Below are 24,836 nucleotides of genomic sequence, written 5' to 3' on the forward strand. Positions count from 1 at the left end.
AAATCCTTATCCAGTAGGAGATTTAGGAAAGAACATGCAATACACAAGCAAGACTAAAGACATTCAGAACAAGGGAGAAGGAAAAGGTCTAATGGACCATGCTGCCAGTGAGTCAACAGCAATTTCGGAATGGACAAGCACCGTATTTGCTTCACTAGAAGCAACATGATTCGAGTCCATTAGCACAGGGCCTGAAAACATTTTGCTAATACAGAATTAGGTTCCAAGTTTCAACTTGTTTTTATTCCCTCCTTGTGCCCCAGCCAAGAAATCCTCCTGGTCTGGAAGAAAGCAGAGGGAGACTTTCGCCTCCCTGAGAGGTAATGGGACTTTCACCCAAAAAATGCCAAATGCACAAACAAGCAACATGTCCAGGGGGTGAATAAAGATTTGAAAACCCAAAAGAATCTGTACATGACCCAGCACATCTGAGCTGGCATCAGGGAAGGAGATGAATGCATAATAAATACAGCAATAGCAAGAACATTTTTAAAAGCCACTGCAGTTCCAACACTGATTACCTTTTTTTTAAACATAGATTCACAAACATGATTTAGGTATGCGGGGCACGCAGATCAGCCTGGATGATGGCACGCATCATGCACCAATACTGAAGATGTCACTACCGCCACACAAGACGTTTGGTGAAGACATACACCAGAGTCAAAGACTTCCAAAATCCAGCAAGCTTTTACAGTTGCAATGCTTCCTTTTAGCTGTATCCAGGGCTCTTCTCTGGTGGCATTTTAAAAAAGTTACTGGAGGCAGAAATAGTGGCTTTCTCGGCTGCTGGTGTTTTCCCTGTCCACTCAGAGTTCTGGGATCTCAGGGATGGTGTTGCTGTTAGCTCTGACTCTGCTGCATCCATGTGGACAGATACAGTTGCTGGAATATAAAATTGCAGGAAAGGGGGAACAGAGGAAGAGAGTAGAAAAGGGCAATAAAAAAAAAAGTTAGAACAAGTGACTTCATGGCAAATGCCTCATATATTATTTCTGATTTATGAGTTCCTACAAGTTCCCTCTCCAAATTCCTTTGAAATAAAGGTTCCTGATAGCATTAACACCTTTGCTCTAATGATTCTCACATTCAGAACTCCAAGTTCCCAGTCTACCAACTAGTTCCCTTAGTTAAAGTTCCTACTGAAGATCAAGAGCTTTAGCTGTCCCATATTTAAACTGAATCAATTCATAATCACTCAACTGAAGATAACTTGATCTCACCACAAAGACTCAATTAACCCTGTATCTGAGAATTTTGAAGTCTCTGAAGGCTTGGCAAATTTCAGGTTGCAAAGCCCAGTTAAAGAGGAAAATATACCTCTCCTCTTTACCCAGTAAAGGCAGTACCATGAACCTCCACATATATCCAATATAGTAAATCAGCATATTATAACAAGAAGCTACTTGCTAAGCTAGGTTGGAATCCATTCTCATTTTCTCAGTACAACCATTGCTTCAAAATGGGACAGGCTATAATTAGCAAGAGAGATTTGCAGATCCATAGCTCAACCTAACAGTCACCCAAATTTCCAGAAGGATTGTCAGAAACCTAGAGATATGAGAGCTTAATCCCATTCTCAGTATTCTGAATCACTCAATCCTCACAAGCAGAACAGGGCAGGATAAAAAAAGAGTAACTGCCACAGGAGTCTTTGGGGCAACCAGAATTTTTCTGAACAAGTAACTGCTTCAGTACAAAACATCTCTTTTTCATTGTATTCTCACAACAGATAATAGTTGTTTATGTGTTTTTATTACAAGTTGTGTCTGCTGTTCTGTAGTGGATGAAGGATAAAGAGGCCACAACAAGCCTCAACTAGAGGACTGACTGCTTTGAAGTTTAAATAAAAAGCTGGTTCAATGCTTGAGGTTCCACACTCCAGTAGATCTGGAACCCCAAGAATCCTGTTCCTGTACATCCAAAGCAGTGAGTCATTCCCATACAACCACAACACAGCTGATAACAGTACATTGCATATTTTACCTCTAGCCCATCAACTTCCTCCATCTGAAGGTCATACGAAACATGCAAAAAAATAAAAGTAAGTCAAAGTCCTTAAACTGGTAATCACCACCAATACTACACTATGAGACCCTCACTAGCAGCCTCCCCACTCAGGCTCTCCATCTTTGCTCACAAAAAGAAAAAAAAGGACTGAACCAGGCTTCTTGCTACGGGGTACCATCACACCATGACAAAGAGCGGATGCATTAGCAAGAAACAGGAGAGGGAAAATTCACCAAATTTCTACTACTCAGACTGTTCTCTAATAACCAGTTTCAGAGGCTGCTAACTGGCACCATTTAGAAATAACTATTTTTCACAAGCTGAGTGTAAATAACATGCCAAGGCAGACAAAAATCTATTTATGCAGATTTTTACCCCAGACTCACTGTAATACCTGAATAGGATGCCAGTTACCATGTGCACTGCTACATATATAGGGGACTGGACCACATAAACACTAAAAACGTCAATGTAAAGCTGTACAATTGTTCACCATTTATTTCACAACCATCTATACTTATGGCCTATTCCAACTAACAGCAGACATGACAGTTTTCATCAGATCCCTTTCAAACCAGAGAATAACTACCATGAGAATAACATTTTTAACAGTATTTCTCAGTAAAGCTCTACTGTGCTACTGGGGACATTATTCCAAATCTATTGCACTGCAACAGAAAGTAACTAAACACAAGGATACTACCTATGCCTTTTGAAGCTCCTAAGTATTAGACCACTGAAAGTTCGAAGGACCTTTATCACTATAGACTTTCTTCTCCCTAGGCACTGGCTGTTGGTCACTGAGTTGGATTAACTTCCAGTCTAATCTAGTACAGCCAGTCTTACTTCCTCCAGATTTCCTTATTCGACTGACAAACTACACCAGCCATATTTTCGTTCTTACCTGGTGAAAGCCTCGTGCTTTAGGGCTCACAAACCGCTCAACTGTCAGAAAGCACTAACTTTAATTTTCAGTCTCTCAACATTTGCATAACTTTGCCCAACTTAATTTTGATAACAGTCACCTCCTGAAGTGCAAATGAATTCTGAATTTTCTACCTACTTTTTGTTGCTCTGAACAGCCATGCCTTTTTCCAAAATGCTATTCTTTAACAGCTATCTCAGTTATGGTATCTAGGCCAGTTAGCCTCAAAGGGCAAGACTAATACCAGAAGTTTAAAGCTATAACAATACAATAGAGACCTAGGCACTTTTGCTACAGTAATGCACGTTTTTTGATGTTCATACAAGGGTCTCTGACAAAAGATGCTTTACCAGAACCCATAAATACAGTCACAAAAGTACGTGAGAAGACATGAAATAAACTTAGTTGGCTTGGCTCCCAAATAAACATATCTCTAGTTCCCTTCTCTCATTCCTGCAGCTAGAAGGGAGATAGCATCCACATCTCATATGCCTTTTAATAGCATCTTCTGATTTCGGCCAAATTCAACTCCAAATTTTGTGTGGATGGCAGCGGGGGGGGGTGTGTGTGTGTGTGTGAAGAGACAGCGGAAGATTTGTAGCTGCATGTTTAAGGAAGAAGCTAAATTCATCACAATGACAGGGGAGAGTGTTGGCAGAGATTTGAGCTATTTATTCTTTTAGGAAAATCCTATAAAGAATGACACGAGGAAGCCTCTATCTGCAGTCTTGTTCATCACACCAGTGAGGAGTCCGATAACAGATGTATGCAGTAGTGTGATTTAGTGCCGGGAGCTGGCCCCTGATGTGTATTAATACAGCAGCAAAGCGGAACGAGCCCCTCTTCATCACTCATCTCTATAAAAGAGGTGGAATCCTAGATGGCCCGATGTTCGGCAGAGCAAGCCCATTTGTTCTGCTGACTGATGGAGCCAGCTCAGGCTGTGTCCTTCACCTCCATGGGGCACTCAGGTTGCAAAAAAGGAGATCACTGAAGCAGGACCTGGTCAACAAGTGAGACGAGAGCAGCTGGACTCAGCTAAGGAGCTACTTAAAGGTGAAGAAATCCAGCACCCTGTGTGCCTGCGTTCTGATTCACCTGTTTTTCACCTTTTGCAGAAGTAAAATACCACAAACATAAAAAGCCTCTGTAGTGAGAAAATGAGGCTGCCATGATTCCTCAGGTACAGGGGAACCCCAGTATAACACATCTATGTAGGGGCGAGTAGATGCATGGCAAGGGAGAAAAATCTCTCTCTCTCATCAATGTCTAACAAGCATAAGAGTCTTCAGTTAATTCCACAATATTGCCATGTAATCCTATGTATTTCTTTAGGCATTAGTAATTCCACAGTCAGATCACCTTTAACAGAAATAATATTAGATTTCAGAAGATTCCAAGTTACATACCCAGGTTGTGCTCCAGCTGCAATTGGGAGACTGCTGTAGAAAGTCAGCTAGGACACAGCTTCAGTTACCCAATCATAAAAGTTTCTTTCCGCAAGTCAGTATTGTAGCAAACCCTGCCCCATAGCTGTTAACTTTGCTGGGGATATTTCCAAACAGGGACTAAGGAAGAGATCCTAAGGAAGAGATCTTTACCACTTCTGACCCTTAAAGACATTGCAGCACTTTTCTCTTAATGATCAGCACCAACAGCCTGTCCAGATTCCAGTAACTATACTCTCCTTCCTTATTTTGTAATGCATACACTAAATTTTCTCTCCCTCATCCCTTAAAAAAAATAATCAAAAAACCCCTTTCAAACCTCTGTGCTATTTTCCAGTGCTGAGTTCCACTCCAGATGCAGATTCAACTCTTCAAAAAGTGTTCACTACACAATTTGCCTAGTCAGGCAAGTACAATTTACATAGTATTTTGGAACATGTAGGCACAGAAATAGAAGCTCTGCCTGTAGAAAGCGACCAGCAATGCAGTACAGAATACACTCTGAACAATAAATAAATGGACAGGTAACAAGGGACACTATCATTCATACCAAGAAAACCTAGTATCCCAGAATTAAAATTCTGTGGCTACGTATGTATGATTTTACTAACCTTCTCACTACAGAAGTTTGAATATCCTAGCATGGAATACTCAAAAGCCAGGAAAGAATATCCTCAATAAACAGTCAATAACAGATGACACTTTTGCTGAGCAACAGATTCTTAATTTAACAGGTCTTTATCTTCTTTTTAATACAGAACCTTTCAGACAGTCTGTAATCCAGATCTGTGGCCTGGAGAGCTAGCACAGCTTTCTTCCCTACTTCATTATTCAACTGTCTATCCACCAGCCCAAGGAAGAAATCAGAACTTCATTCCTCCTATTCATCATCAGTTCCTTTGGCCTCCCCCAATGTTTTCACATCACTATTTTTCCTATCATTTTACCCACTGCCTTGTCACTGGACTACAACAATAGTTTGTTTAATAAACTGGTTGGAAGAACATGCATCGCTTGATAGTAGGCAAAATATTTCAAGAGGGCATAGGGTGAGAGGCCAGAAAGAAGTCTCCTAAACCCCTCTGTGTTCTGCAAATTAAAACTTTTTCAGATTCTGATGAGTAATCAGTCACTTTCCAGAAATATGCCACATGAAAATAAAACAGCATTTTAATCACTACATCCCCAGAGCAAGAAAAAGAAAAAAAGTTACTATTTTCGTGCACAAGAGAGTAAGACAACTACCAGGGAACACATGGTCTCACCCAGTGATGATACAAAAATTGCCAGATTTCTGCTCCTGCGAAAGTGTCTAGAAACACCCTGAAAAAGGGCACCAGAGCCACCAGCTAATGTCAGCCCAACACTGAAGGAACACACTGTTTATACTGATCACCCCCTTATTACCATGTACTGCATAAATTTAGGAACAGTGGAAATAACACCTTATGAAGAAACAGATTATTGCACACTGTACAGTGAAGCACTGTAAATTATATTAACTTACCATAGCTGCATCATCAAAGAAGATTTGTTTAGTAGGCAGCTTTTGATGCTGTGCAACCCCACGTGATATTCTCGCTCACACACATTTCATTAGTTTCAAATCAAGGTAATGCTATTTTTGACTACTGTGACTCTGGCACTCTGCTCAAGAGGGACACGACTTTAGAAATGCTGGCACACAGGTAAATGCAGGTTACCTGATGTTGGGCTGGACACAGAGGCTGCAGCTGGCTTTCGTTTCCTCTTGATGTCTCTTGAACATGGTGGTCCCAGGTGTACATTTGCTTGCCTATAGAGAAATTAAAACAAATCAAACTCTATTCCAGTATCACTTTCCCTTAAGACTCTGGCCAATCACCCCCCAACTCCCACCTTCCCATCAGCTTTTTAACTAGTAGGCAGCGCAAATCAAAAGCCTCTCATGGAAGTTTTGCTCACATTCTTTGTTAATATACCATTATGCTCCCATTTCTTTTAAGAGCTCACACACATAAACTGCTCAGAAGAATAATTATTTCTTAGCCTTTAAAGGATCTGGTTTTGTATTAACTTTAAAATAACTCTTTGCATAAGTAAAGATGTGATCAAGCAGTGATATGACACATGTCCTACCATTACTTCTATAAAGCGTAACAAATGTCTGCAAGATTGCTCTTCAAAGAAATTGCATGATATTTGCTTCCTTATTCAGAAACTATTTTGCAACCTATTTAGTATTGTAGAGTCATCTTAGAACGTACCTATATTCCAAATATCCATGCACATTGTTTCCACTACAGTAGTAAGTTCATAAAGTTAGGAATGCAAAACTGTCTCATGCATTTTCAAAATTATGATTTCCTTATTCAAGTGCTGTGAAAACAGCTGAATCTGGCTTATGGTAATACAGCCTTTCTGCACCCGTAAACTGGCTGAAAGACATAATCTATACTGGTAATATCAGCTGTTAAGTCTGAAGCCTACTGATGACCACTTAAGTTCAAGCATTCGCCAATTAAGAAGAATCCTGCATTATTGGGACTGACTGAAACTGAGCACTCCTCCAAGTTCTAGACATAGGAAGAAGAGGATTTTAATTCAGAGAAGACAGACTTGGCAGCAGACCGGAGAATTTTCTCAAATACAATCCATAATGAATACAAATGCATAACTTAATAATGATGTTGGGTTCAAATCCCTGCTTTGTCCAAGACAACAGAGTTTCTTTGGCAAGTTCCTTGGTTACTCTCTGCATCAGATCTGACAGGCAAAATGCAGAACTAAAGTGCAAATAAAATCCATTAGAGATTGTGAGGTGCTTACATGGCGTAAAGATTAGAACCATATAAATGTTGATGATTAAGTGATGAAAAGTTTCTGTGTATTTAAAGCTTGTTATTTTGATTTAAAAAAAAATCCAGAAAGTTTAACAAACACATTTATCAAGTACTGAAATCTTTTACAGATAACAAGAGTTCATGGCTTCATATTTCCATGCCAAAATCCATTTTAAAAAAAAACCAGCATATTTATAATATATACAATTTCAGATGCTGAATTTATGCAAAACCAAAGTTTGCTGTTGTAGCTATACAGAACAGTGTAGGGAGAACAAAAAATTTCCTATACCAGCCAAGACTATAAATTGTTTGACTGCTACTAGGTCTACCTACTTACCTGTAACAAATGCGCAACCACAAAATAAGAAAGAAGTATCTACCATTCTGTCTTCTCAACTAAAATTCAAAAGTTCTCCAGAAGAAGTCTACAAGATCTCTCATCTAAATCTGACATTAAGGAATAGTTTCAAAAAATTTTGAATTGTGCGAAGTTTCACTGACAGTAAATTTTTCAAATCTGGGAATGCATATTAATATAACCAGACACAGAAGTCTCCTGAAAACATGAACTAAAGGCTTTCAAAAATACCAGCACACCTATAGATTGCATATTCAAATCTTGTGTTTGTACACGTAAGTGACCAACCTCTAAGTGACTTCACATATGCCAAAAACTGCTTTTGTACATGATTATGATAGTGGCTATATATCATTTTAGCACAGTTCTACCATGTATTCTGAAATATGCAGGCACACATAGCCCAAGGAAAAGATAATCTCAGTCAAGTGGAACTTCAGTTTTTTATTTTGCATCAGCGACACAGTATTAGATTACTAACTAGATGACTATATAATTATATATAATAATCCAACTCATTTTATCACATAATAATAAGGTTCCCTTTTTAATTTTATGAACTTACACCAACAATGGACTATGAAATAAGTTGGTACTATCATTTCCAAGAAACTTTATGCAATTTTTCCCAGTTCACAAATGTTACAGCTGGATTTCAAGTAAGAGCTCCTGACTCTCAGCTCTATGCTCAAACCTCATCTACCTTTACCTCACAATTACACAGAGGGTAAAAAATAAGAAAAATGAAAACAGAATATGAGAATCTCAGAATCCCTTCTTGTAGTGAAAGTAAAGGCAAATCATACTCCAGCTGGAGACTAATAGCAAGGACGCTGCATCTAGCCGCCCTGCCTTTAACACACAAAGGCTCAGAGGTCATAAATTGTCTCTGTAACATGTATTTCATTCAGGTTTATCCCTTATTGATCACCCACACTTCAGTTAGTAAATCAGGAACCTATTGATTACTCACTGGCTCTGACTGACCTGGTGGTAAAAGTGTCAGTTTCAAGTGGCTGGTGCACTTTACAGGCACCATAAATCTGCATAGAAGGAATCTCCAGGTGGTAGGTACCTTGGGAGAGAGAGGAGCAGAAGAATGCACAGAAGGATGATAGTCCTCATTAAGACATAGACAGAAAGGGTGCCTGAGGTATAATTTATGAAATATGCATTTTTGTAGATACCACACTTTTCAATCTAAGTTTCTAATCAGTAGCTCACATACAGGTGCTATACCTGTAAGCAAACAGAACTGGTGAATCCCAGTTTAACAGCAGACTCCTAGAAACACTACCACCAGGAAAGTCAGGTCATGGGTATGCGCAGCACACAACATTGCAGTGGACAGGGTGGACTATAAATTGTGAAAGTCTCACTGACAGGCTGCAAGCATGAAGTAGTTTTTCTGCCAAAGTTGAATTTTAACAACTCTTCTGAACAGTTTAAAAATTACTCTGAAGTAGAATAGAACAGGGCTGAGAGGAAAGGCTGACAGAAAATGCACATTCATGCATTGTCACAAGCCCCCCCTGAAGAAATCTGAAGCACAGAGCTTTGTGGGATGAAATATCTGGGCCTAAACTGAGAAACTAGAATGGTACTTGCTCTGTCCTTACTGGCTTTCAATCTCTTCTGCTAGGCTTCTATACTTTCTTCAGTGTTGTCCAAACAGTAATGAGAAAATAATTGCCTGGTTACTTTTGGACTATAGCTGGTTGATCGTAAGAAAAAAAAAAACAAAGTCGCAGTGCTCAGTCACAGTTGGATCTGCTAGGTGACCAGAGACTAACATGAAAACCTAGTTTACAGTCTAGGAGGACTGAAATTCTAACATAGGAAGAGAAAAAGCAGAACACATCTGGAGAGAGAAAGCAGGATCCAAACTGCAGCTATGCTGATGGCTGCAATATATCCAACTCACACTGCAGCTTCTCACTGCCAGGAGTTACTGAATGAAAAATTACATATGTATAGAAAAAATGGTTTTATATGAAAAAAGTCTATACTGTCTTTCTGATAGTGATGATTTTTTTTTTAATCACAAGCCAAAGGAATTATCCAGGAAATATGGATTTGTCTCTTGTTCTTAACATAGTACTTAAGGTACCTGATTCTGCATGCAGGTCATGCTGGAGAAAAAGCGGGCTTTGCTATGCAGAAAGCTCAGATTCATTGCTGTCTCTAATGTGTCAGAAGTAATGCTTCCTTTCTTTCCTTATCCACATATTTATTCTATGACTTTACTTATTTATTTTAAAATGAACTGTAATTGCATGAACCAGACTCCTATTTCACTCCTACAGTTTGAGGTGACCATGTGCTGGACTATAGGGTCACAGGAGCTTGCCAGTATTTTACATCTACCACAGGGTTTCAAGAGAAAATTAGGATTGGCAGTACAATCTGTGGGAGACAATACAGAGCACAAGCAGACACCAGCCCACAAAGAACCTTACTGATCAGCATTAGGCCCCTGAAACCTTCACTATCTGTGAAGAAAAGTCTAGATTGTAAAGTGATGTCTACTCTCTCAAAATTCAGGGTAAAAACCACCTCAATCTCACAAAGGAGGTCTCTGAGAGGACCCTAGAGAGCTAACGGTCACAGTCTGTGGCCTTCTTGGAGGCAGGGGGCACATGACACACTTGGGGGTGTATGCCTCTCACTGTAATGTCACATCACCCAGCTTCTCTGCTGAGAATCTTTATTCTAACCCTATCCTTGGAGAAAGCAAAGCACTTGGATTACGTAGTGAGAGGCAGCCATTAATCTACTGTCATACAAACAACGGATGCTATTATCCTCATGTTAAAGTAAATGCTCAACAGAGACAGCCTTCTAATAAGGATACTACTACTAAAACTCCACACAACCCAGCTGTTGCTATATTCCCAGTGAACACAGGCCAAATGTAAAGCTTGCTCTCTAGGCCCTGAAGTGTTACCTGAGGCTGTTGATGGTGGCTTCACAAAATTAAGAGTAAAAACAGAGTTCGTCCTCCTCTTTGATTACAGAGCCAGCTGTGCACCAAAGTCTGATGGGCATGTAACAGGTGTAAATCAATACAAGTTGCTCATCCAATCTGCACGCAAAACTCCTGTGCATGCCAGTAGTTCTCGCTATCACATCACACCGCAGATATTTCCTGTGCATAGCCCTGCAGAGCCTCATGGGAGAGCTTCTAGAGCACATTTTCGGATTCCAAAAATCACTAACACGTCAGCTCATTTCTTAAATCATCCAAATCTCATAGGTCTTCACAGCAGCAGTCTGTTCCCCAAGTAAGCATTCTAATGACGTAGCAATTCCATTCCTAAAAGTCTGTGTGTGGCAAATGCAAGTGAACACATTTTCTTCAAGTTTTCCAGGTAAGCATTCTAAGCAGAGACGATGTGATCCCATATATTGCATTCTCTATTTTCATACTGAATCACATTATATCTGTGCCAGAAAGAGTCCTAATATTTGCCAGACCTGCTGAGTACACAGATTTGATAATGGCAACATGCTTTATAGGCAAAGCAAGCAATAGCAAGTAAACAAAATTCTGAAGCCAAGGGGAATTTATTTTTCACTCCAGAGAATTAGGATTCACCAAAATGGGAGTATTAGGCCTCAGACAACTGCATGTGACACTAGGTTGATAGCTGCTGTTCATTGCATGCCTGTCAGAAGAATTCAGTTATATCCGCAACTGCAGTATTAGCCAGGCTTTAGTAAAGGAAGACATGAGAGTGCTCCAGCTAAATGGAAAAAGAGTTTTAAAAAAACTAGGGAGAAAGATGCCTAAAGCAGTTGACAGCAGACATTTTTACATAAAGACAATTCCAGAAAGATGAAGATGTGTGGATAGGTTGCATGGAATGAACTGGATACTGTCCTGGTCAAGTGGGACAGCATGAAATTGTGAACATCCGTTCATTCCTTCAGCTGCCTCAGGAAAGGCCTGACATTGCAGGCAATCCCTATACGTCCGCATGCTTGGGTAAGAGGCAGAAATGTCAGGATCTCTGCACAGATACAGAAGAGAAAGAACAAGATTTACTTTAATGAGCATATTTCCAGAACTGGAACTAGCATTAAAGATATTCAAGCCTTTTCACTCTAACAGCACCACCAAATCCAAGGTATGGAGCAAGTGGCAGTCTACTAGGAGATGATCACTTACCCCTTTAGATCCTTATCCCGGGTTCCAGACAAGACAAGAGACTTGCTTCTAAACCCAATTAAACTCTAGGTTTACGGTTAATATTAACTGAGAATACATGCAAAGCGATTTTCTTTGATTCATCTGTAATGTTCAGAGGTGTCTCTAACATAATTCTTCAGATCTCCACCTTCAACATTTACTTGCCATCTGAGGTCCACTTTTCCTATGACCTCCAGTGGGAACATTTAATTGAGTTGTTTACCCATAACCCTATTTCCAAGGCTAGGCAAACAATAAACAGGATTAGGGACAATTATCTTCTACCTTTCTCTCTTATTCTACCTGCTATTCAAACTCAAATTGAAGGGAACATTGGCTCTAGGCTCTTCTGAAACTCTTACCCTGCCTCAAGGAAATAACATTCCACCAACCAACAACCCGTAATGTCTTCCCACCAATAGAGCCACTGAATAACCAAATCTAATAGATATTCCACTCAAGTCTGTACAAAATCCTCTTAAGTAGAAGGAGTTCAAGAAGAAAATTCTGTTCAGACCACTCCTTTCTCCCAGAAAGGAAAATGGGCAGAGGGGAAAGAGGGGATCACTGGGGCTGTCCATGCAAGTCTCTACTTGCTTGATTTTAACAGCCTGCATCATCAAGCCGAAACCTTAACAGACAAGACATGATTAGCAAACGCTTTGTGCTCTTAAAGGAGAGTAATTATAGGCATGTGAAAAAAGGAAGATATCCCTGAGGTACTCTTTCTTGCATGCCTCCCGAGAGGCAGCAGGGCCATTAAAAAGTCCATGATGAAGAGGAAAAACAGCCTGGGAACAGCCAGGAGGCAATACAGCAAATTAATACACCAGCCGTCCCTCGGGAGGACTGCAAGAAAGCAAGAAACTCCTCGCTTCACAAAATAAAATTATACCACTAATGATAACAGTCACCACACACACAAAACTGCTTCTAATGATGGGTGTAAAATTCCCAGTGCTGTGCATACGCTTTGAATGAAATCTCTTCCTATCACAGACATAAAGCAAGAAAGGTACTTTTGGTAGTGTACAATTTATACAGCCTTTCAAATAAAACTTCCCAAGGAACCCTCCACATAGAACCTCCTCTTTGACACTGAAAAGCGTTTCTTGAACACCCCCAACTGTGCTCAGTATTCTGGCCTTCAGCTCTGCTTAAACGAAGCACTGGGTTACCAGTCTTCAAGACAAAATGCACTTGCAGATGAACTTCACCAAAATACACCACTGAGACAAAGAAAATGTTTCCTTGGGAGAGAAAAGACTCCACCTGGTAAATATACCCCATATGGCACATTCGTGATAGCTGAAACTACACAGAGAGAGGTTTTGCATGGCACCGTGGGCATCAGGTTGAAGAAACTGGATGTCCACAACATCAAGACAGTTTCTTCTCTAATACATTTAATATCATTCTCGGAGGATTAGCTTGCCCCACCCCCCCCAGACCATTCTGACAAATTTCTGAGTAAAGTTTCTCCAGGATGAGGTGCAAGCTGTTAGGAGCTTAAAGCACAAGCTACTGGAATTGACTCCATCCATGGCAAAAGAGGAAGATGTTAACTGGGGCAATGGCTGAAGAGCGCTTACAGAGATCACCTGAACCTCCTGTAAGAAAATGGGCTACTAATAGGCTTAGCTCTTGAAGCACCTAAAGAACAACTATTGTCAAGAAAATGTTTCTGTGAAGGAACAACTTCCTTCTGTGCCCTTGGCAGCATCTTTACATAAAGCAAGCACCTTGTACTGAAGAGCACAAACCTTGCCACATACATGGGGCTGCATAACACATTCATTCTTTCCATATTTCGTTCTCCTATACAGATTTTTGAGCACATTTCACACTAAAATAGGAGCTACTTTCTCAGACTCCAAGCAGTTAAACACAGCCACCTCTGGGATGGGACAGCTTCTCTGCCAACATTCAATAACAATTCATTGGGGATTATGTTTGTCAGGACACCAGTTGCCTATTCATTAGAGGAAGGAACCAAGCATACATTCATTGATTAACTAGACTACATATTCAGCAAAACCAAGCAAACATGATCCTTCCAGGTTTAGAAATCCTTTGCTATAACCAGTAGCTTTGGAAAGGGCCTTCACTGATCATCATAAAGGTAGAGACTTTGCCCTGTTTGAATTTGCGAGCAGTATTTCTCTAGCTCTCATTTCCGGAAGACAAACTTCTGCAGAGCGTTAAGTAAAACACTTCAGGCACAAGAAAGGTTATCCTAGTTGTAAATGAAGAGACCAATCAATCTTCTTGCTTCAAGGGCACAAAACATCCCCACAGTGGGGCAAAAGCACAGAAAGGAACCAATTTGCTGATGCACAATCTTCTGAATTCTTTTTATTCTCATCCAGTTGAATGTTTAAGAGCTGATTTCTTCCTCCCTCCCTCTTTCCAGCTTTAACATGCTGGCTAGAGCAGCATGAGGTCATAGTGTAACATCACAAAATCCCCTGCAGAAGCCAGTGGGTGGAGAGGCTTTGCTGGGTGGGTGCCAAGCTTTCGTTCAGACACATAACCTCAGTACATTTTTCATGCTCTATTTGCTAATTAACAAGGGAAAGAAAACCATGAAGCTGAAAGTCCAGAAGTTTCTTTCAGATTTGGTCCTTTGTACAAGCACATAAGCAGAATTGTATCCCAAGCAAGGCTTTGTCTCCTTGCACAGGGAAAGAGCTCAAGGGCACCTTACCTTTAGATAGTCACCTGCAGCGCAAGAACACAAGTCACCTCCAAGGCCAACACTTGAATTTAATTTAGGATTAGTCAGCAGAAGGTGCCTGAATAGCATATTAACCCCAACTATGCAGACTCAAATATACCTCAACGTTTGGCCAGACCAGATCTAAATTTCAGCTACAGCAATAGAGAGAGATATCAAGCCATTAGAAGTCACCTCAGGTGAGCTCTGAATCTGTTCAGAGGGTCTATTTTAGGCACCCAGAATACCAAAATGCCTCAGCATGTCACCCATACGTGCTTGTCAAGACTTTCCCTCTCATCTTGTTCCAATTTTAATAGTGGGCAACAATACTATGCCCATTTGTACCTATACAACAGACCTGCAGGAACTCAATGCACAATCCAGAACAGATCACATTTATTTCTAAAAGCACAGTATGTTCTGCCTGTTTGTCATACACCATTTCATATACTTTAAGCGCTTAGTGTATTGAGACTCTCAAATAATCTTTATCAGTATGCTTTATGCTAAGTTTGAACACAGGCCTCCTAGGGAAAAGTGCATTAACTTCCAGGTTCATGAGTATTGTTCAGACCACATAGTACTACTGAAGATACGGGAGGGAAGTGAGACAACCCCAACAGAGCAGAGCAAGGGAGTTACCTGGCAGTGCAGTGTGCTGGTGAGCATCTTCGGTGGGAAGCATCAGCAAGCACATCCAGAGAGTACAGAGGAGATAATGGATTGAACTGGAAAATCAAGAGATTTTATTTAAGCAAAGCGTTAAAAGAAATAGTCTCCAGATACAGCTGCTCAGATCTATTCCCTATAGTTGTTCCTACAGTATCAGGAGACCTTTCTGACACATCAAGGGGTGAGACTAGGTGAGAACTGACTCACTTCGGACAAAAGGCTAGCACATGGTGCAACAGCAAATCTCATAACCATCTTCTCATAACAGACAGCCTTATAAGCACACTCCTCTTTCAACTCGCATTATTACAAATGTTGGTTGACTAAGAGCATACTCAAAGAGCTCTACTGCTGCATGTCATGGGCAAAAAGTCTGCCCCCCTTTCAGGAAGCCCCTTGTCTACCTTCACATTGTAGAGAGAAAAGTCACTGTTATGAATGGTGCAAGCACAGAACTTGCCACAGAACAGTTCCAATATTCCCTATGGTCATATGTATCACTGAAACAGACCTCTAGAAGACTCAGGCCCACCAGGTTCAGTTCACAGTGAGCTCCCAATTCTTCCACAGCAAGTGAGCTGCTTCTCCTACTCCCAACCCACCTCATAAGCTTTCTTTGCAAACTGCTTAAAAAAATTTCTGAAAGACTGCATGGTCAGGCTAATCTCAGATCATTATACATCCATACACTAGACAAATCTTGAAGGCATCAAACCTGTGCAAGATAGCTTGTTGTAGAAGATGCAACTCAAGAATTTTTTTTAACAGTCAGAACAGAAATGGAATAATCTAGTCAATCAATGCATGGATCAAACTTTGCTCAATATGCAAATAGAAGGTTTAGACTGGTAGTTTCTCTGGGGTACCTGCATTACACTTCCATTCAGCATCTCCTCTTTATTTATAATTCACACCACAAGCAGGAAATTCATTTCCATCTGCTTTGCAAAGTACTACACCAATCTCCAGAACACTTTTCTTGTATTACTAGGATTACTGATGCATTTTTAAATAAGGACAAATGAATAATCCACAGCTGTAGCAGGACTCGTCATAAAAGCTATCTGCAACTCTAGAACTCAGTGCTAGGCCTTTGCCTTCAACCTTTCTGAGAAAGAAAAGGCACAATGCACCACAAAGCTGCTGCTACCGGGGAGCTCGTCCTTAAGTTGGACTGTTAGTTTACTGTCAGTGAAGTAACACTGCAGTTGCACAGTAGGGGAGAATTCACCAGTAACCCTCTGTAGCTGATTCAAGTTCATTAAGAAGAACAAAAGTAATTTATTTTGGTCATTTTAAAGCTTATGTAGTTATCATTCTTATCTTTAGCAACATAAAAGTGGTATGTGAAATGTTCTCATTAATGACAGAACACACAATTGCACGAAGGCCTGAAAATTATTTCTTCCCATATATGTGTTTTTAGTCACCTGAAGGGTAAAACAAATTTCAATCCTACAGCTCACCAACCAAAAACCAACTCGCAAAGGAATAGAAGGGAGTGTGCATGGCTAGGAACACTATTACAACATGACTGCTCAAATGGAAGATCCTTTTTGCTGCTATCAAGAACCTGATCTCTTATATCTTAAGTAAAAAAAGCCTCCTAACACTGAAGCTTACTGAAAAATATAAAAGTGCATACACAAGAGTTTCAGTTAAAAGAATGCCTATTTCTCTTGCTTATCACCTCTTACATTTTCCTGTTATGACTGCTATTTAACTACAATCAGCTCACCATTTTTTTCCCTTCTCTGTTGATAAGACCATCAGGTAGAATCCTGAGCCAAACAAGACAAAACAAAGCATTTAAAAAGAGAAAAATGTTCCAATTCTTATGTAATTTTGAGAGGCCAAAGTTCCTCCTGCCAAGAGGCATTTTCCCTCCCACTCACTGTCAGAGAGGAAGGCCTACACTAACCTGAAACAGGGAGATAAACAAAAGGGGTTCCTGAGCTATTCAGCTTAAATAGACAATATAATGCTGGAGACATGGGTTGTATTCAAAGCCCAGAAGACATCAGTTACCAAAATGAGAAAGGACAGGGCTGTCTTACCTCATGTGCACAGGCCACAGTGTGTGGGAAATCAGAAGCTGGCACTTTGTTCTTTCTAGAGAGAAGGAAATCAAGAAAATAAAAAAGGTAGAGCAGAGTCAGCTTACCTGGTTGCGATCTCTCTTCCCCATGGATGGTAACCAAAAACTGGAAGGAGGCAGAGTCGGAAGGACAGGTGACAGCAATGCCAAGGAATGAGCGAACATGGATGGGGGGGAAGGAGGGTTGGGGGTAAGGAGAGAAGGGGAAGCCAAGAACAAAGATGAAAGGAGAAGGAGAAAGATTAAACATCAGCAGGACTCATTAAAAACAACGAATTTCAGATCCAAGGAAGAAAACTGGATACCAACAGCTGGTGAAGGCTGGACCCACTGTACTACTGTCAAGAGGTGCCACCCTTACCTATCCATTGCCCAACAAGAATAGCATCAGAGGGATGCCAAAGGATACGCACCATGACTATTTCTGGTGCTGACTACAATTTAAATACACTAATTGGGGAAGGAGACAGAACACCAAAGAAAGAGAAAGCAATTTCATAGCTGCCTTGTCAGCACCATTTCTGCAGTCTGGGTATCTGCCCATAGCATGACTCCACACAGAAGCTTTTTAAATAGCTAACATATACTGCTCAGTCTTCTCATATTGTGCAGAAGATCTGTAGTTATTGCAATGGCACATTATAAGGGAGGGGGAAAGAAAAAGTTGACTGTAACCAAAAGTGCATTTGAGCAGTGTCCACACACAGGGACAGCCTTATAAACAGAAGGGAAGTCAGCAACTGAAAATAAGAAAATGGAGAAGCCATCATTAGAAGACTGTCTCCCATTCCACAGGTCACTGCATGCTTAAGTTACCACCCAGCTCTTCATTCCCTTCAGTCCCAGGAGGGACGAGGACACTTATAGTTCTTCCTCCCCTCCCAAAGTTCTATGTAACAGCTGTTAAGGGCCTTACTCTTTCTGGCGCGGATCACTAACAATATGACCTAGCCTCTCGGTGCCCAGAGTGCTCATGGAGGTCTCCTGAAACACAAAGACAGGTAAAAGGTTGCAGACTCTCACACAGTGAGCAGACATAATAGATTGCTCCTGCCAATAAGAACAGATCTTATTCCCCTGGGCCACATCCTTTCCTCCTCAGCCCACTCTCAGCTAAACATATTCACCCTCTCCTTTTAGAACCTCAACTGAGCTGATTTAACTAATTAGAGTGGCAGAAAACCATTCAGTTTTATTTTTGGGGCTTGTTTTTTATTATTTTAGCAATGATATTTGCTTGCACAGGGGTGCACCAAGGACTGGACCAGTACAAAGTATGCAGGACAAGGATGCAGTTAAGAGCAGGGGAAATGGCTGATAAGTGCTTATTTCCAGGTTGCTGGGGTCAGCTGGGCCGGAAACAGGCTGAGAGACAGGACATCACACTGACCCACTAACAATGAGGATTCACCAAGCACAGGTGAATGAAACAAGGAGTATGCATGAAGCTTTTGCCCTAGGAGAAAGGACTTGCTCTGGGAGCACATTTCTCCCTGTGAGACACCGCCCTGCATATGTGCTTGATGCTGGCATACACGTACATACACAGCCTGAAGCACCAGCTGTTCATATCTGCATAGCAACTACCTCCAAGAAAGAAATATACTTTGCAGTAAGGGTCTGAAGATGAGGCTTTCACAGGTAAGATTCTTCACAATTTGTGCCAGGTACATAGGCAAAACACACTCAAAGTTTGGGGGGGGAGTTGTAGCAGCAGGGGTGAAAGATGGGCTATTTGTTACAGCAGGAAAATTATTAAGTTAAAGTGCCATAATGTTTAAATTTACGGTTTATTACTGTGTAAATTACAAGCCGTACTTTTGGTAATTAGCAGCTCGCTGGCGGGGAGCTCTGAATGAAACTCATTATTTATGATTACAATTTGGAGAGAGATGGGGAAGGGGGAGCAGTGACCTCCGCTGCAAATGACAAAGATCCCTTTAAGGTGATGAAGATGAATTAAACAAGTAAATATTATCCTTCTCATTTGGATCATTAAAGGTGCTGCCGACAGGCCCAGCCACTTGCAGGTGGCATGAGGAGCCCTACCCAAAGCCAGTCTCTTGCCAGCTGAGGATTCATATTTTTAAATGCTGGTTACAGCTAAGCAAGATGAGTGGAAAAGAGAAGGGGCAAACAAAGATCTTTCATGTGTGACTGAACAGAAGGAAGAACTTGCAGTCCTCTAGACTCTGGGCCGCTCTAACACACCTTGCTAACAGGCTCTCTAAAACGAGTCAGCTCGGAATATATGCCAATATTTTCAAAAGCACAGAGCACACCCCAGTAAAAGTAAAGCCAAACACAGCCAACACCTTCCTTCTCAGAAAGGTCTTTTATGACAAACAGCAGCACTCAACACTTCAAGATCCAGACCCAACCAGGTATATCCCTCCTGTTTTTAGACAGGCATCTGCAAAGTATTGCTTATTCCCTTAGAAACAGGACTAATATTTTGTTTGTTGTTTGCCCTACATATATTAAACCTAATCAATGGCTCTGGGCAACTTTATCTGCATTGTTGCATATACCCTTTTATTATTCTGTCTCCCCACTAAAAATGCAACTGCTAAAACCACCTTCCTTTGCTGCCATTCGTATCAGTCTGCTTCCCTAAACTTTGGCCTTCCTTCACCTTTGAGTCACCTCTCTGACCTTGTAGTCTCAGATTATGAGCATGCACAAGTCTCATGACATCATCATTTTCCCCTACGTTCTGTCTAAATCTTCTTGATATTTATGCTGTCATAGATCTTCAGACCTCCTTTCATACTGCTTTTAGCACTGATCAACTGTCTTTGCCACTCCAAACCTGCCTTAAGATCCACTTAGTCAATCACCTTCTGACAGTCAAAGTAGTTAAACAAATTAAACAATACATGAAACAAAAACTGTACAGGGCCCCTTTCTGCAGAAAACAATTCGCATGATATCTTGCAATAGTACATTAGGACTGATCAGCATTAGAAATGCAAAATTATTATCCTGCAAAAGGGAATACCTTGCCAACAAGCCTCCTCCGACCTTTTCGGAGACAACGGGCAGCAGCTCCTGGAAGGCGATTCAGGCGAGCGTGAAATCCTGAAAACCAAACCCAGAAAAACTGAGCAACGAATACAGAAGATTCTTCCTGACAAAACCACCAGGAAAAACAGTTAGTTCAGTGGTCAGATCAGATCCTCTGTCTCTTGTTTCTCAACCTGCAAGAGGTAGATATGCCAATTTATTCACAAATCGAATAAAATCCCTATTTAAAAAAAGAAGACTCAAAAATGTAGGCAGCTGGTATGAGGCCTGTCAGCCTGACCTCAGTGTCGGGGAAAATTATGGAGAGGTTCATCTTGAGGGCGCTCACAGGGCACGTGCAGGACAACCAAGGGATCAGGCCCAGCCAGCACGGGTTCATGAAAGGCAGGTCCTGCTTGACCAACCTGATCTCCTTCTATGACAAGGTGACCTGCCTAGTGGATGAGGGAAAGGCTGTGGATGTTGTCTACCTGGACTTCAGTAAAGCCTTCAACACTGTCTCCCATAGTATTCTCCTGGAGAAGCCGGCAGCTCGTGGCTTAGACAGGTGCACTCTTTGCTGGGTTAAAAACTGGCTGGATGGCCGAGCCCGGAGAGTCGTGGTGAATGGAGTCAAATCCAGTTGGCGGCTGGTCACAAGCAGAGTCCCCCAGGGCTCAGTTTTGGGGCCGGTCTTGTTTAATACCTTTATCGATGATCTAGATGAGGGGATCGAGTGCTCCCTCAGCAAGTTTGCAGACACCACCAAGTTGGGCAGGACCGTTGATCTGCTCGAGGGTAGGAAGGCTCTACAGAGGGATCTGGACAGGCTGCATCGATGGGCCCAGGCCAATTGTATGAGGTTCAACAAGGCCAAGTGACAGGTCCTGCACTGTGGTCACAACAACCCTAGGCAACGCTACAGGCTTGGGGAAGAGTGGCTGGAAAGCTGCCCAGCGGAAAAGGACCTGGGGGTGTTGATTGACAGCCGGCTGAATATGAGCCAGCAGTGTGCCCAGGTGGCCAAGAAGGCCAACGGCATCCTGGCCTGTATCAGAAATAGTGTGGCCAGCAGCAGTAGGGGGGTGATTGTGCCCCTGTGCTCGGTGCTGGTGAGGCCACACCTCGAATACTGTGTTCAGTTTTGGGCCCCTCACTACAAGAAGGACATGGAGGTGCTGGAGCGTGTCCAGAGAAGGGCAACGAAGCTGGTGATGGGTCTGGAGCACAAGTCTTATGAGGAACGGCTGACAGAACTGGGGTTGTTCAGTCTGCAGAAAGGGAGGCTGAGGGGAGACCTTATCACTCTCTACAATTACCTGAAAGGGGGTTGCAGAGAGGTGGGTGTTGGTCTCTTCTCCCAAGTGACTAGCGACAGGACAAGAGGAAATGGCCTCAAGTTGCGCCAGGGGAGGTTCAGGCTGGATATTAGGAAAAATTTCTTTACTGAGAGAGTGGTGAGACACTGGACCAGGCTGCCCAGGGAGGTGGTGGAGTCACCATCACTGGAGGTGTTCAAGGAACATGTGGACGTGGCATTGCGGGGCATGGTGGTGTTGGGTTGATGGTTGGACTTGATGATCTTAGAGGTCTTTTCCAACCTTAGTGATTCTGTGAGTACTTTAGTATCCTCTCCAGTAGTGCAGCTATTTTTAATTGGATGATTAAAAAAAGATCACTAATATCACTTTAATTTGCAGCACCTATGAACAGAATCTACTCTTGCCATCGCATCAAAAAGGTCTCAAACACATGGCACTCCTTATGGACCTCACCTCTCTGAGCTGGCCGTGAGGGCAAAAGGAACGTGGAATCTGAGAGCTTGTCCAGGCCAGAGTCAATCCGCTCCACTTCAGGTCGGTGGTCAGCTCCCCACTTGGGAAGAAGGTTGGGGACAGTGAATCCTGGAACACATTCTCCTTCATAAAACCAATCACTTTGCTCATCATCTCCTAAAGAAATAGGATGGAATTAGGCACAAGTAACATCAATGTGCCCTGTGACACTCCCACAAAATACTACAGGTAGGCATTTCTGGATGTGAAACAGCTGAAGTCTCATTAGGAATTCCTTCCTGAAAAGCCTTATATTTGTATTCTGTTTCAGTGATCTGCAGTAACTATGGGGCCTCACTAAATGCTTTAAACTATCCAATTCATCAGTCTACAGAATTTCCCTATAGAACAAAGCCCTCTTTATAGACCTGCCTAGGGCAGCTTTAGCACTCTGTTGCGACTGCATCTCATCAACCTTAGTTCAATGTTGTGTGATGTCTTATGCACAACTCTTTCTCTGAAGTAATTACTGTGACAGAGGTAGAGGCCAATCATTTGGCACACATTATAGGCTGTCACAGGAGAGACTTCACAACAGGAGAAGACCAGGCTCACAGAGTAAGCAAAAGGAGCATACTCACTGATGAGAAAGATCCCTAGTCTCCTAAGACAGCAGCTAAGAGGAAGACACACAACTATGAGAAATGGTCACTCTGAGTGTAAGTACTAACCATGCTGTAAGTCTGTCTCAATCAAAATTTCTTCGAATCTGTCAGAACTACAAACCCTCTGCAAAAACTAGAGCAGCAGCAACAGAAGTCACGACCAAAGTCTCCATAAAGCAGGCTCACTATAACTACTGCAGTTGCAGTCTAAAAGTGAACTGCATCAGACACCATTCATAGTAAATCTGCCTGGCCAGAAATCCCGAGAGCAGTAGCATGTGAGCAGCGTAAGAAAAAAAGCAGAAAGAGGGCAAAGAACCTGACACACTTAGCTTTTCAATAGCCCAACTAACAAGCAGTCCCATGTAATTGCAAGGTACTTCACCTTGCCTTAAAAAACTAACACACCTGACTTAGGGAAAACTCTCATTTGCCTACCATTAAGTCTCAACTCAAGCATCCCCACTTACTCTCCTTTCCTCACCAAGTTACATTATTCCCTGATAAGTCCATTATGCCTACCCACACATCTTGCCAGACAAAAGAAAAAAAAAGAATACAAGAAAAAGAAAAAACTTCATCCTAGTAAGAATGCTGCAGTCTTGCACATAACAGAAACAACACCCAAAACCAACTCCGATCACTAACAGGTAGGACAGCCAGAACACTTCATCCCAAAGCTCCTGACATTGCTTTTATTTCTGTGATATGTCAGTTGACCTAGCATGCTTGTGACAAATATATTTTAAAATATAAATATCCCTACCCACCTTATAGTAAATTAAAACTAAGTAATGTTGGATAGTTCTTCTAAGTGATCATAATTTGTGCAAAAATATCCCTACAGTTTTGGATCTACGAGCACAGTGCACTGTCATATCTCAAATCACTAATTTTCACAAGACAAATGTTAACAATCAGAATCATATGCTAATATACTGCAGTAACTTTCACCATGAGACACCCCAATCCATTTAAGAAAAAACCTTACAATCAAATTATAAACTAGGACCATTCCCTGCTCACAGAAGTGCACTGGTGGCTGGAATTGCAAATACAACATATTTAATTAGCAACAGCACAAATATTACATGACATAACCTCAAAAGAAGGGGGAGAAAAACAGCAGTGTACTTAAATGGAATGCAATCTTAAATTTCCCACTATTCAGTTTCAAATTGTACTAGCAAACTATTTCTAAGATGATGATCTGTGATAAAAAAAAAAAAAGTGTTGTGCTCTCTCCATCTCACTTAAGTGGAGAGCTGTTGTTTATTATTTACTTTATGACTAGAAATTATCCAAAAAAAGGAAAGGGAGATGTTTCTTATTTAACCTGAACATGCCACAACAGTTTTTAACATAACTGTAAGCTAAAACATATTGGCCAGAAAGCTATTATAGTATAAACTGTTTGAACAGACAGAGGCCTGATGACTAGGATGTCAAATCTCTTCTAGTACCTAGACAGAGAAGGCAGTAATTGGATTTTATTAATTTAAGTAGTATATTCTACATGCTCTTGTATACTGGGTATCCTACTTCGCAGCCAAAAGTTAATGCCTAAAACAGGGTACAAAACCAGGGCAAGTATATAGGGCAAGCATATAGACAACTGTGTGTATATATATATACTTATCCAGTCTACATCAATCTTGCCTCAGGTGTTGAAGTAAAAATTCAACACTTCAGTCACCACTCTGCTTCATCATCTGATATGCAAGCGCTCACTAGTTTCAGCTCCCACAGAACAGTCATCAGTGAAAAGAAAGGACAAAAGATTTGACTTTTCTGTTGCTTTTGAAGGATGGGAGGCTGGAAACAAGTTATTTTTCAGCAAAGGTCAAAGCTGATATTTGAAACTCCTACTCTTAGGGAAAGTATTATAGCCACCTAAAATCACAACAGATCAGCCCTACAGCCTAACATATCAACAGAAAACACATAAGCATATTTGCTATCACTGTGTTGCCTGACACACAGATACCTGGGTCAGTAACAGGCTAGTGGAAGCTGCATTTCCTACTGAGTTACTGATACTACTTGCCTTAGCACTCTCATATTCCCCGAAGAGATCTCATCCAAATCTTAGCTTATGAAATGTGACAGAATCAAGAGTGCACACCAGCAGACGCTGTGCAGA

At 41.4% G+C, this 24,836-nt stretch overlaps 1 protein-coding gene across 3 annotated transcripts in view; it reads right to left on the reverse strand.

Annotated features, from left to right (window-relative positions):
- Positions 1–708: 708 nt before the first annotated feature.
- Positions 709–24,836, reverse strand: part of GPATCH2L (G-patch domain containing 2 like) — a 31,949-nt gene continuing 7,821 nt past the window's right edge. Inside the window, exons 3-9 of one of the 3 annotated variants that reach the window (XM_059819774.1) lie at positions 22,029–22,205; positions 20,249–20,328; positions 18,164–18,231; positions 17,207–17,261; positions 15,120–15,205; positions 6,087–6,178; positions 709–885 (exon numbers count right to left, since the gene is read on the reverse strand). In XM_059819774.1, the coding sequence (XP_059675757.1) occupies positions 713–885; positions 6,087–6,178; positions 15,120–15,205; positions 17,207–17,261; positions 18,164–18,231; positions 20,249–20,328; positions 22,029–22,205 (731 nt within the window). In that variant the 3' untranslated portion in view covers positions 709–712. Of the gene's footprint in view, positions 886–3,670; positions 3,793–6,086; positions 6,179–15,119; positions 15,206–17,206; positions 17,262–17,313; positions 17,354–18,163; positions 18,232–20,248; positions 20,329–22,028; positions 22,206–24,836 lie in introns of those variants that run through there. The other 2 variants (XM_059819773.1, XM_059819775.1) reach the window with 2 other exon arrangements.

Source organism: Gavia stellata, chromosome 7, assembly GCF_030936135.1.
Source record: "Gavia stellata isolate bGavSte3 chromosome 7, bGavSte3.hap2, whole genome shotgun sequence".
Taxonomy (NCBI): domain Eukaryota; kingdom Metazoa; phylum Chordata; class Aves; order Gaviiformes; family Gaviidae; genus Gavia; species Gavia stellata.